Here is a 13,219-nt window from a genome sequence, read left to right as displayed (position 1 = left end):
GCCAGCGCATCCTCTCTCAAACCCACTTTGGAGCAAGACCACGCGAAGCTCTGCCAGACCTTGCCCCGCCGCGCTCCAGCACCGCCTGACGGACGGGATTCAACAGGAACAAAGCACCTCATTGGAACGATTGCTCACTCCATAGAGAAGCGGGAGGAATGCTGGAAACAAGAGTCCTCCCTCAGCTGAGCTCTTGCTCTAACACTGCGCTGACGGTGAAAGGCAGAACAGCCCTCACGTGCTGGCAGCACCCCCAGACCAGACCAAAGACTCTCCAGCTGAGCTGGCGCAGCCTCCCGGGTCAAGCTCGTCCCTCCAGCCCTTGTCCTGACATTGTGCAAGAGAAGCAAGCAACAGACTGTCAGTTCAGAGTTTGACTTTGCATTTTCTTGCTTCTTTGGACTAGTAAATTACTTCTAGTTGAGAACTACTTGACTAGTTTAACATTTGTACAGTTCCTGTAAACATTTGAGAGCACGCTGCTGCACGCAGTCACCGTTTTCAGTTATTAACCTGAATATTACTTTGCATTTCTCTAGAGCTGGAAAGAGCTCATCCATGTTATGGATCAGTAACACAAACACCAAGCTCAACAAAACCAAGTTTTAGCACAAATATTAAATGTTCAAGTGGATTAATTAAAAAAATGTACAGTGAAGAAATTCAGCCCAGAGCAAATTCAATATTCCCTTGAACAAGACAATTCTTGGAGTGGAAACAACACCCTTAATTCCAGCTGCATCACAGGGAATTCTCACACAAGCTGCTCTTTTCAATCCAAGGAAGCATTTCTCTGATACAAAATTGTTAAACTCACATGTTATCATTTAAGTTAATGCCCAAGTGCACCATTCTTGTAGAACCATAGCAAAAAAAAAAAAAAAAGAGAAAAAGAAAAAAGACAGTTAGCAGGTACAAGGCGATTGTATGAAACTTGATTGAATCTTGGCGATATTTTCAGATTACGATAACTTACAAGTTACTACAGACCCCGAACATGCTGCCACACTGCACTGTAGAGCCAACCAAAACAGAACAGGAGATCACTTCACCCTCTTACAAGTCAAGATTCCAGGAGGACTTCAGGGAAATCCTCTCTGCTGAGGAGCAGGAACAGTCTGAAAGTACGGGCCAGCATGGAGGGACCAAACGATTCAAAGCTTTATTTTTTTTTTTTTTAATAAAGTTAACAGTAAAACAAAATTCACAAGCCTTCCCCTCCCGAGCTGGTTTCCTCTTCACACACAAAAGCACACAAACAGAGGTCTCCAACCGAGGAAAATGAAACTGCTCTAGGTACATGAGACATGATGAAGGAAGGAGTCTAAGTACGTCCATGTTCAAGGTTAAAATAAGCAGATCAGGTATGCGTGGGGTTGGTTTTGTTAGCCAAACTGGAAAAAGAAATTTCCAGGCCCAGAAGCTGAAAGAGAAAATGAAAGATATTAGCACTTCCAAAACTCCAAGACCATACAGTTAACTACTCTGCTGCAATAGGCTGATGCCAGGCCAGGTCTTAATTCAAACTAAACCAGCTGAGCAGCAGGAGAGATGAGATCTTCGCTGTGCATTCCCAACAAGAGTGGACTGCTGATAAGATGGGCAAGGGAGGCAGATGTACAAGAAGAAAGGTGAACCAGTACGCGAAGCATGCAAGATTTCTCAAAATTCACTCAACACAAGCCCTTAGGAACACACGCTTCCCAAAGGGTCAGGCTGGTCCCAGCTCAGCCCCAAGAGCTCGCTCAGCGCTGAGTAAAGCCATCCCACTCCAGGGTGTGTGGAGAAAGCCTGACCACGGGAGGCTGGAAGGGACACGAACAGCCCCATCGCCTCCAGTCACCTCCACACGTCTGCAGGCAGAGGCCCCCGGGAGGATTCACCGTCTTACGGAGCCGGAGGAGAGCTGTGCGACACGGACACACGGGACTCCGGACCAACAAGCGCCTTTTGTGGCTTTGGCTCCAGCCGCTGTTCCAAGTCACAGTCAACTATTTCTAAGCAGCAAAACACCACCTGAATGGCAAAGCCTACACATGCTTCTCGAAAAGGGAACTCCTGGGTTTTGTTGCTTTCGAACACAAAAGAACCAGAACCAGGCACCAGCTGGGATGCTGTGCACAAAGAGCTCCCCGCAAGCTCTTAGATGCTTTTATGTGGAAAAGTAAAATACTCTTCTCAAACAGCACATCTGTTCCGGGAAACTCGGCTGTCCTGTCAAGTGATGTGTGTACTTACGTTTCCAAAGCTGGGAGGAGAACACTTCTACCTACCTTCAAAGCTGAAGCCACCTGGCCCACCAAAGAAGGCCTTGAAGATGTTATTTGCATCAAAGTCTACAGGGAAGAAAAGGAAGTTGTGAGCTGAAGTGAAACAGCCAGTTACAGTCTTCACAGTTTTGAACCTGTCACTTACTTGAGGGCCCATAAAGCATTTTTCAGATGGACAAAAAGCTCTAAAACAACCAGCTTGCTGTGTCTGAGCACAGCTGCAAGCACAGAGTGCAGGGCCACCGACGGCAGCAGAGAACAAGTCAAAGCAAGAGTTGTCAGAGAGAATTTCCATCAGAGGGGCCACTCAAGAATTTTGGATAAGCAGCGTTTAGGGACCCACAATCCTTCTATGACATGATTTTACACCTCCTATGAAAGACTTCTGCTCAATGGCAGCTACTACCTGCCAGCTCAGTCAAGGACAACATCCCCTGCATAAGCTAGACTGCTGGCAACTGGAAACCTTCAGTGCAGATCTGCTGCTCAAGTGCTTTCAGAGACCAGATCGAGTCAATTCATGGGTGTATTACAAATGGGAAGGCTGGCTTTAGGGGAGCAGACTCTAAACGGTCTGATCTTTTTAAAGGCTGCCATGGTAGAGTATCTTAAGGAACACTTACCTCCCATGTTCAATCCATCTTCATCTAGATCCTGCCCACTGTCATAGCGGGCCTTCTTCTTGGGATCTGACAGGATGGTAAAGGCTTCACCAACCTCCTTAAATTTCTTCTCCTCTTCCTTCTGTACTTCCGCACTTGCCCCACTGTGTCGGTCTGGGGATACAAAAACAGGCAGGAAAGAAGCTTTCAGTTTTCAGTGTAAATGGAAAAAACGCTACACAAAAGGTTCAAAGCAACGCTACACAAAAGGTTCAAAGCAACGCCACAGGCACTAGTAACGGGCTGTTTGTGGTACCTGGATGATGCATTAGTGCTCTTTTCCTGTAAGCCTTCTTGATCTCATCTTCAGAGGCATTTTTGTCAACCCCAAGGATTTTGTAGTAGTCTTTCCGTTTGCTCTTTTTCAGTTCCACTTGTGCATTCTTTAGAAGCTGCTTGTGTTCTAGAAAGAAGTGCAACGCCAAAGGAAAATGGCTTTAGCATCAGGCACAGCCTCCGGCTTTATGAGCGGCTGACTACCACCACGGTGAGATGAACCAGGTTGAAGGACTCAAGCACCACAAGTAACCAACCCACTCCAATTTCCAGTCAGGTAGCTAGTTAAAGCCTAGCTGCCCACTTAAGGCTGTTTCCAAATGCAGGTAAACCTCTCAGTGCTATTAAACCAGTATAAGAAACCGAACCCCAAGGACTAAGGTTACTCTGGCCACTTCACTCCAGGCTACTAGAAAAGCAAGACAACAGTTAAGAACGAGAACCATAACCAGATATTCTGGATCTGGTGCACTGCTTCAGCTACAAGCTAAATTATCTTCTCAGCATTCAACGCTGGGAGAGAAACCAGATTCTGAGACAGGCATTTCAGAGTGCTCCTGAGGACTCTTCCAGTACTGTCCTGCTGGGGTGAAAGATTGCAAATGGGAGCATATTGTGGGGAAAAGGCAAACAAAAGCAACAACAACAAAAATTGCAGTTGAGGGAAGCGTATGCAAACAAAAAGAATGCCAATATGCTAACCTTTTGTTTTTTCTGTCTGATAAACCTTTTCATAGTCTCTTACAGCATCTTCATATTGTTCTGTGTCCATGTAACTGCAGAAAGAAACAATGGTGGCCAAGGTGTACTTCACAGGCAATACCAACAGGAGGTTCAGGTACAAGCTTTCTAGATGGATACGAGTTAAGGAAGAGATGTACACTGGACTGCAGGAAGAACCCCAAAGGGTCCCTGCTAAACTGACTGGAAGCCCAGACACGTGATCTGGGGGAAATCCTGGCACTGGAACTGGTACTTTGGGCTCCCAGTGGAGACTGCAATCTCATTTGCAGCACAAGTTCTACCTCAATAAACTGATAATTACTTTATCCAGCTGCAGGAACTAATACCAGCCAGCAAGATTTCAAGGAAGCTGATGCAGAGTTGTACATTAGCAACACTGGTTAGAAGTGACAGTCTTGGCACCTCAGAGACGTGTCCGTCTATTGGCATTTCAGCCTCACTCACATTAACTACCGAGTGTAATTTAGCAATCACTGAGATGGAGCTTAAGAACACCAAAGGCTGTAAATTAAAATGAATGCACAGCAGGAAGGCTGTGATAATGGCTTTGGTTCATCTATAAGCCAGGCAACTCTGCCATGAACTGGGGAATAATCAGTATTGAGGAAAGCAGCAAATAAATCTGTAGCCCGAACAGAGCTTTGACTGCTCCCCTGGCTGGTGCCAAGTTGCAAAGGAAACACACAGACTGGAACATCCTGTGTACATCTCCCTCAGCCTCACTGCGCTACGCTGCGGTATTATCTGGGGCTGAGACGCACACAGTCTCGGCTGATTTCTCCTTTATGGGAAGCAGGGCATCCCATTTCCAAATCCAGTTTGCTGGAAGCATGAGCAGCTCTGCCAGGGTAAGATCTCTTACCTGCAGCAGTCCTTCTGAAAAAGCTGAAGAGGGGCTCTCTGGGACAGAACATCTTACATTAGTCTATAACCATAAGCAGCCAAGCTTTAGAACAAATTCTGCCCAAACCCTGCCAACCCTGGGCAGTCCCAGATCCATGCAGGCAGGACAGACCCCACAGAGCTTCCCCTGTCTCTTTGATGGCATAAGGAGGAGGGCCCTTAGGACAGAACATTTTATCCAGTTAAGCTTCAGATTTGCTATCCCTGTCACTCGGTGCTTTCGGGAGGAGGCTCCTACCCACAAACCCGCTCAGTATGTCCATCAGAAAGGTCTACTCACCACTGTGCTCTCCTCAAGTATGCCTTGATATAGGTGTCATCCAGTTTCACTGCATTCGTGCAGTCATCTATTGCTTCTTCAAGTTTCCTAAGCTACAACGTCAGACAAAAGCTAAGTGAATCCCAATCAGAGAAGAAATTCTGCTAAGTAGCATTATGATTTTAGGCAACTGAAAGCTGTGAAAAATCTTGGAAAATCTCACTGGTTTGTGTGTCTGCATCTAGGAAATTAGCACTATCGCGACTGACTGTTTCCCTGGCTAGTGCACAACCAAGATACAACAGCAAACCTGGAAAAACTGTCCAGGGTTTTTAAATTAGGTATTTCTTTTTAATCAAAGAGCAAAGACAGAGGATCTCCAAGAAGAAGAAGCAAAAAAAGCTATCTCCTCATTACCAGGAAGGAAACAAATAAGGATGCCTTTACGCTGATTAAGATATGGCCAAACTACATTCCTCCTCTCCCTCCCACTCTGCGCAGCCCAAGTATTTGAGTTTTGTTTCTTCAGGAGTCAACTTCGTTGGCTGCTCGGAACAGACCCAGCCATTGTGCAAGTACAAAAACCTGAAACACTGCCTACAGCACTAGAGATCCAGCTGCCCAGCAGCCAGAGAAGCCTGTGCTTTCCAGCGTGACTTGCAATTTAGAAACTATGTGCTGAGGAATATGATGAAAGACTACCTGCCAGGTGACCATTTCTTACCTTTGAATTAACCGTCCCCCGGTTGCAGTAGAGTTTGGCATTTGTTTTTATGTTATTTGGATCTATTCCTAGTGCCTCTGTGTATAGTTCATATGCTAGTTTGTAGTTTCCTTCCTTGAATGCTTTATTCCCATCTTCTTTCTTTGCTTTAAGTGCTTTGGCATTCTGAAAGAAAATGTACACTGGGTAAGGACACCAGGTAAGTGATTTGGGGGTACCAAGCACCTTATTTTGCTGGGTGAGGGTCCTCAAACATAACTGTTGGGATTGGGTTTCAGTATGCAAAAGTCACAGCCTTGCTACAGCAGCTGAAACGAGCTGTGAGCATTTTGCCTTTCCCCCAGAAGTGGTAAGGAACAGCCAGTGCCAGTCACAGGCATTCCCCACAGCAACAACAGCTGCCTAATGTTTCAGATAAGAAAAATGACAGTGAAGTAAATTTATGGATTAAAAAGAAATAGGAATGGAACCTCACTTTTTAAGAGCTCATCCAAGTAAACAGATTTTAAAAGTCAGTTAAAGAACTACAACAGTAGAAACCAGGGAAGGAGCAACATGAAAGAAACAGTGTTTACAGGGAAGTCAACCTGCAGGCACTAACACTGAATCTCAAAGTCAGAGGTTCTTTTAGAACTGACAGACCTAGTTTTATTGCTCCTATACCTGACCAAGGAACAAAGAACAACAAAAGGGAGGCAGTCTTCAAATTACCAGTGTCTTCTGAGAAAGAGCTTCTAGCAACTCGGTTTTACCTAAAGAAGCAGTGGGTTGTCTTTGGGAAGGGCTGGACACACCATGCTACTGGAGATCCGGGGAATGGTAATGTTGAGGGATGGAGAAGTGATCGATCCAGCAAAACCAAGTGTTTGGTTAAAAAAACAGAAGTCCTGGTAATTTTGCAGTCCCATCCCCAGTATCCACAACTTACACGGCAGGCAAGACATGCTTTCTCATGATCAGGAGCCATTCTGAGTGCCTGGACAAAGAACTGCACTGCTTTCTCAATACAGTCCTCGTAATAAAGGCAGAGACCTCGGACATACAGAGCGTCTGCATTTGTAGAGTCCATTCGTAAGATGTCACTGTAACAGACACATTGCAATAATGAAACATTTCCCTATTCCAGTTTCCTTCTGATCTCCAAAAGCATTCTTCCTCCACTTGAGATATTTAGTTATTTTATCAAGTCCATGGTACAGATGCACAAAAAGTAGGGGAACGTGCTCAAGCAAGGCTGCTGGTTATTAACCGAGTCTAAATACCGTTTCCCAGTAAGATTAACTTTAAAGGGGATAAATTAATGCACTCTTCCTCATCACAATTCACCTCAAGGACTATTTCTTTTTTATATTCCCTCATCCATTTTGCGCTGTGAAAAACAAGCAGCAGCCAGGATTCACCACCAGCTGTTACTCCAACTCCAGACTTTAAGCTGCTCACCTTGCTACAGACTGTGCTTCTGGGTAGCGCCCCAACAACGCTAAACATTCAGCCTTGAGGATCTTGAACCGGTGACAAGCAGGAGCAAACTCCAAAGCACGATCCATGCAAAATACAACCTGGTGTGAGAAAAAACACAAATGTGAGCCAAGCAAATAGCCAAAGGCATCGTTTGAAAGGCTGCACCATTACCACACCTGAGATTTCACATTTGTCTTTGCACAGGAAGATAACGTGCAGACACCTGTTGCCTCTGCTGCTGGAGACACATTTCATTAGAAAATTTTCCTCATGGGCAGGTTTTTTGTTTTGTCTTTTAGAGGGCTTTGTGTACAAGGTCTGTGCCTCCTGCTACGTTACTATGACACAGCACTACACAGGAGATTCGGGGGACACCTGCAGAAGGTCCATCCCTTTAGCTCTCCTGAAACTGCAGGCCCTAAGGAAAAAGCCAAGGAAGACAATTCCGCCCCTGTGTCCTGCAGTATAAAGACATGTGGGAAGGACAGAAATTCAATAGAGCGAGACAGTTTGGACTGGACAAAACACAAAAAAGTACAGTGCAGGGCCTGCTCTTACACTGCTCTGACTGCAACGGGCAGGGTGAGCTAATGGGTCCTTCCCAGCTCTGCAGCTCTGGTGGGGACATCTGCACGAGAACAGGGTCATTGTTTCACCGCGGTTCATCTGCCTCCCTGGCCGTGACCTCACGAGTGCTCGCTGTGGGAAGCACTGTGCTCCAGACTGAGAAGCCACTGGCTTCGGGGCGAGGAAGGAGCCAGGGCAGCTCTCCAGAAACAAAGATCACATTTCACGCAAGCCTCCCCAGTGAAGTGAGGTGGAAGAAGTGAAGGGACAGATGCAAAAGCCCAGAACATGCAACACAGGCAGGGCAACTCCTACACACAAAATCCAGGTTGACCAGACATCCCATTTGCTCCTCATAACCAGGTGATACAAAGCTGGGATTTACCCTTCCAAAATCTTGAGCTTAGCCTAAGAGTGTGGACAATCTCCCTCCTGGCCAAACTTGGGCCTTACACGCATCCTCTGAACAGAAACGGTTGCATGAGGAGTGTTTGGTGCCTTTCAGATTTCATGCTGTCATTTCTTGTTATACCAGGTCAGTACCAACTGCATCCTGTTACAGCCCTTGGGAAGAAAGATTTGGAAACAGTAACGGAGAATCCCCCACGCAGATCTGCATTCCTCCTCCAGTGACCCTCGCTATAATGCTGGCAGGCAGACTGCCTTTTTTTTTGTAAATTAAAGAGTTGAGAAAGACGAATCCTGGATATGCATTTTAGGAGCAAAGCATAATCAAATGCTGCTGCTGACAAAATCTGTATCAAACAGCTCACTCACGGGTCCACTCATCCTGCAAAGCAAACAGTAATAGAGGATATTCAGCCTGAGCCAGTCACCCTCTCCACTTCTCATTCGTTCAGCACTAAGAGAGGATGAGCTCTGCCATTTTCACAACTATTACAGCTCACAAGTCCGCCCTGCCCCAACAGCAAATGCCGCACAGCACCTCCCGTCAGGGCCCAGCCAGTGTTAGGCAGGGAAATCAGACGTGCCAAGTAAAACGTCTGTTCATAATGCTACAGGAAACAATCGAGTTAATCTTACCTTCCTGAAATCCCGTTTCTCAAAATCCACTTCAGCTATTTTTTCATACTCAAGCACAGTACTGGCGTTCTTCAGCTGAAAGACAGGAGAACACAGCAAGCGTTGCAGGACAGTCACGGGTCTGAAACACCATCAAGCAGCATTTAAGCAGCCAGCGCCTCAAGCGTCAGAGGAAAAAGTATTGCAGACCATGGACCACAATGCAGATGACATGAACACTTTTGTTAGCATTAACATCTGTTTGAAATCGAGTGAGCTAACTGGTAACCCAGGAAAATGCACCCCTGTGAGCAAGATACCAAAGTGGCAGCAGCCGTCTACAGGCTGTGTCACCCATTTCTGTGCTCCCTCACCACCGGTCACCATTCCTCCTTTGGAGTGCTGGGTGAAAGACCAGCTTAGCCTCCATGCCTTTCTGCTAAGAAGAGACAACCACACACAAAAGTAACTCTGCAGCCCGGCAGAGTACCGACAACCAGAGACTTGGACAGCATCTCACTGTTCCCCCGCTACCTCATAGCAAACAGTCATTACTAACAACGACTCATTCCACCTGGTAAATCTGAAGTGGAAAGCTTACCAGTGCAATCCCCATTCCTTTTAACAGCCCCATCTGCTGGGAATATTTAAATTTCAAGAAACTCTTACCTCTTGCTGCGCCTGGGTATTCTTATGATCCAGTTCTAGAACTCGTTGAAAGCAGCGGCTGGCAGCCATGGCATTCCCTAGGGAAAGGTGGCACTTCCCTTCCCGCAAATGGCCCTGAGAAGACAGGTAGAAGGGATCTGCAGGAGCTGCAAAGGTGGAGACAAGGCTACCGAGACACGGATAAGAAGCATGAAGTTTTCCACGTACCCGTACAAAGCTATCATCCAATCTGACAGACTGCTGAGCATCTCCAAGAGCTTCTCGGAATCTCCCCAACATCATGAGTGTGGCAGCTCTGTTCCCATAATAACTGGCGTTATCAGGACAGGTATCTGGAGAGGAGGTAAGAGCACTCGCTGTAATGCAAACAGCCACACAACTTGTAGAACACATTAACATGCCATGGCTGGATTAAAACCTCACACTCCCTCCCAATTTATAACATGTCACCTGAGTGGTTTAATGGAACAAAAGGTTGTGGTGCTCACCCTGGCAGCATCACTGACCCTGCCTTAGAGGGAAAGCTGCAGCGGTCTCACGTTAAGAAACTCGCCGGAAGAAAAACGAAGAACTGCCGCAATCACCCACGTTGGCACTGACTGGTGTTATCAGTCTGGTGAAATTTTGCAAGGTAATTACAGCAGGCAAAAAGTTTTCATCCAGCGCGTGCTGTCAGAAACCCTGCTGGGGTATTTTAAACCAATAACCAGCTTTGACTTTTAAACACAGTGTTCAGCAAATATCATCACCAACTCTCTCACCTATGGCTTTTGTGTAATAGTTGTACGCTTCATTGTAATCTTTCTTGGCATAGTATGCGTTTCCTTGTTCCTTGAACGACTCTGCTTCTCTGAAAGGAAGGAGAACACCACATTTTAAGGGGAATTGAGCATCAGAAAAGATTCTGACCACGACCAAGCAATCTCAGCACAACTCTACAGTGGTCCACAATGCTGTAGCTGGTTGCTGTGAGACCTCCTCTGTGCACACTGGCCATAAGGAAACAGCACCCTCGCGTCCCGCTGGCTCTCAGATCCTTTGTCACTTTCCCAGGGCCACGAACAGGGATACTCAGAGATGTTACCTAGCCCAACACTACAGGAACGCAATAGCAGAATAAAGCCACCTTCCAGCATCCTCCCTGCGGTCTCAGATGCTCTTCTTCTTAAGAGTTCAGCAGAACTCAGGCAGGCATACACGTTAAGGAAGGCAGCCTGCTCCTGCAAGGTGCTGCACAGTCTCAGCCATCAAAGTCAAGAACCGGAGTGCTGTCTGGCCTTCAGAAGCGCTCCCGCATACTTAAGAAACCGGGCCAAGAACAATTTCTACACTCAAAAGACAGCTAAATGGAGGAGAAACAAGGGGGCAAGCTTCAAGCAGAAGCTTGGCACTGCCTTGGCAACAGGTCCAGAAATAGTCCTCACACTCTAGAGCAAGCGCTCGCAGAGGCAGTTTAGGATGTTTAAAAAGACACAACATATGGTTGAAAGCAGCATCCCCTAAACTCTTGAAAGCAAAGTCTCCCCTGAAGGAAATTAAACCTCTCTCTCTCCTCTCCCATCTGCCTTCACCATTTCAGATAAGCAGCCTGAGAGGGAACTCAGACCATGATGAAGCTGAATTCAGCTTCACTGAGTTACATGCAGTGATTTAACTCACTTGCTTCCCCTCCCCAACTGTTTAATGTGTAAAAACTACGGGACCAACTCAGAAGCAGCATCACCCCGCTCTAAGACACCACCAGCAAACCAGAGCCATGTTCAGCAAGGCTACCGGAGAAAGAACAAAGGGGATTGTGTTGAAACAAGTTCACATGTCTTTAGCCTCCCTCAGGCTGGCCACTGGCCATTCCCACACAACCGCCTCATGCAGAGGGTTGTTTTCACCGAACCCCCGGGTTTGCCAGCTGGCAGAACAATAGACACAGGGAGCTGCCGCAGGCCTCCGCTGAAGTGCGTGCCCTTCACTTTCATTTTTAACTTTTGCTACCAGCCACACTCCAACAACGGGCCAGATGCACCCCTGCTGTAACTCTGCTGATGTCAAACAGCAGAAAGAGCCCAACCACACTGCTGGATTTATCTGAAATAAGATGAATAAGCAACAGGGTGGCAAAGAAACAGTTCAGCACAGGCACCCCACTGCCTCCAAAGGGTCTTGGCTCCCGGGTTCAGTTCATCCCCGCTGCACCCGCTGCTGTTCCAGCCAATGCTGAGCTCTCCCGCCTGAGATGGGAAACCGCCGCACCTCCTCCAGCCAGCCCTCCCAGTGCCGCGCCCCAGGAAGGTGAAGGTGCTTGCTCAGCAGCTGCCAGACCCTGACCTGCCAGCGCAGCACCCCTCCGTGCGCCTCCTCCCCTGGGGCCACGAGATTTAGGAGCGATTCTGGGCCCCTTGGATGGATCTGTGGCACAAGCGGCAGGACTCACACTTTGCATGGTTAAAAGTGTGTCCAAACACAACCACCGCTTTGGAATACTACAGATCAGACACTCAAAATACAGTGGAAAAAATAATCAGCAATTCTGTGCTTCTGGAACCTTGGGATTAAGTAGTTTAACCAAAACTTTATTCTCTTGGTGTTGTAGTCATAAATGGAAAAGAAAATCACAGATCCTGTTAAAGCGCCCTCCCTCAGAAGCTCTCTGTGGTACAGTCTAAAAAAAGGACGAACAGTATTAACGGCAGAGCTCACCTCCCTGAGCCACTGCTGTAAGCTGCTTGGCACACCAGCCCCCGATTCACACGTCTTTGAGCAATTTTACCCACCACGTCACGAGGAAGCTTCTCCAATGGACCCTGGTGGAGGGCTGGACACCAGAACACCCTGTCTGCCAGCAAACTGCTGGGAAGAGGTGGGCAAATAGGAGAAAGAATACAGATACACGGCAAAACCAATGTTCACAGAGCACCGGTACCCTGAGATGATAGAGAACATGCCAACACAAGAACTATGGTTTTCTGCTCTTCTTTATTGGTCTGGTTTCCTTTTAAGCATTTATTTTAACACAGATTGATATATCAACAAGTCCCAGCACCTCAGATAACACCAACAGAACGAAGGACGCAAGTATTTCTACTGCTCACACGGATTAAAGCTTAATGATAAAAAGGATTGTGAAAGAAAAAGCAAATTGCCTCCAAAGCAGGAAGGCAACGACAGTCGCTGGAGCCACAAGGCCGTGGTCTGCGATCCTAGACACAGAACAGAAGCATCTCTCCCCAGTTGCGCTGCACTGACATAGAAAGCACACAGAGAAAACAGTTCTTGTTTACCATGGGCTCCGGCTGTAACAAGAAAAACTGCAGATCTCCTGGTATCACTGGTAATTGTTTCAATCCAAACAGATGCTGCAGCCTGAATGAGATCATTCTGCATCTCGCGCTGATGTAGGCTGCACTCCCCACTTGCTACTTTTGAAACTGAAGAAGAATCGTGCTCTGCTAAAAATACGATCCAAGCTGAATGGATGCTTTTGTGAGGGGAGGACAGTGTCCTCTCAGGGCCTCTCCACGCTGGACGCAGAAGACGGGGAAGAGTCGCACCAAGGATCTCGGGAAGAAGCTTGTCTCTCACTTCTGCGTGCACCGCGGGCTCACAGGGAGGGGACTGGTTGGAGGAACTCTCTCCCTGTGAGCTAGTAAATTTTTTTTTTTTTTTT

General features: G+C 47.1%; 1 protein-coding gene across 1 annotated transcript; it reads right to left on the bottom strand.

Moving 5' to 3' along the window:
* Positions 1-1,151: 1,151 nt before the first annotated feature.
* On the bottom strand, positions 1,152-10,401 carry DNAJC7 (DnaJ (Hsp40) homolog, subfamily C, member 7). The gene is made up of 13 exons (XM_010073160.1): positions 10,320-10,401; positions 9,766-9,890; positions 9,559-9,672; positions 8,911-8,985; positions 7,279-7,397; positions 6,767-6,920; positions 5,839-6,003; positions 5,136-5,227; positions 3,911-3,984; positions 3,189-3,335; positions 2,894-3,046; positions 2,274-2,336; positions 1,152-1,423 (listed from the first exon to the last, which is right to left on the bottom strand). The coding sequence occupies exons 2-13, from the start codon at positions 9,838-9,840 to the stop codon at positions 1,386-1,388; spliced, it is 1,269 nt and encodes a 422-aa protein (XP_010071462.1). The 5' UTR covers positions 9,841-9,890; positions 10,320-10,401; the 3' UTR covers positions 1,152-1,385.
* Positions 10,402-13,219: the final 2,818 nt, after the last annotated feature.

This window comes from Pterocles gutturalis, unplaced genomic scaffold (assembly GCF_000699245.1).
Source record: "Pterocles gutturalis isolate BGI_N339 unplaced genomic scaffold, ASM69924v1 scaffold5307, whole genome shotgun sequence".
In the NCBI taxonomy this organism is placed as follows: domain Eukaryota; kingdom Metazoa; phylum Chordata; class Aves; order Pterocliformes; family Pteroclidae; genus Pterocles; species Pterocles gutturalis.
Note: the sequence above shows the minus strand (reverse complement) of the source record. Positions and strands in the feature narration are given on the sequence as shown.

What these genes read in the sequence shown, in the direction of transcription:
- DNAJC7 (XM_010073160.1), bottom strand. Translation starts at nt 9,840, where the DNA reads ATGATGTTGGGGAGATTCCGAGAAGCTCTTGGAGATGCTCAGCAGTCT. An exon ending in GAAGCACAGTCTGTAGCAAG is followed by an intron (nt 6,921 to 7,278) that starts GTGAGCAGCTTA and finishes TGTCTGTTACAG; the next exon opens with TGACATCTTACGAATGGACT. An exon ending in TCAGACAGAAAAAACAAAAG is followed by an intron (nt 3,336 to 3,910) that starts GTTAGCATATTG and finishes ACTTCTTTCTAG; the next exon opens with AACACAAGCAGCTTCTAAAG.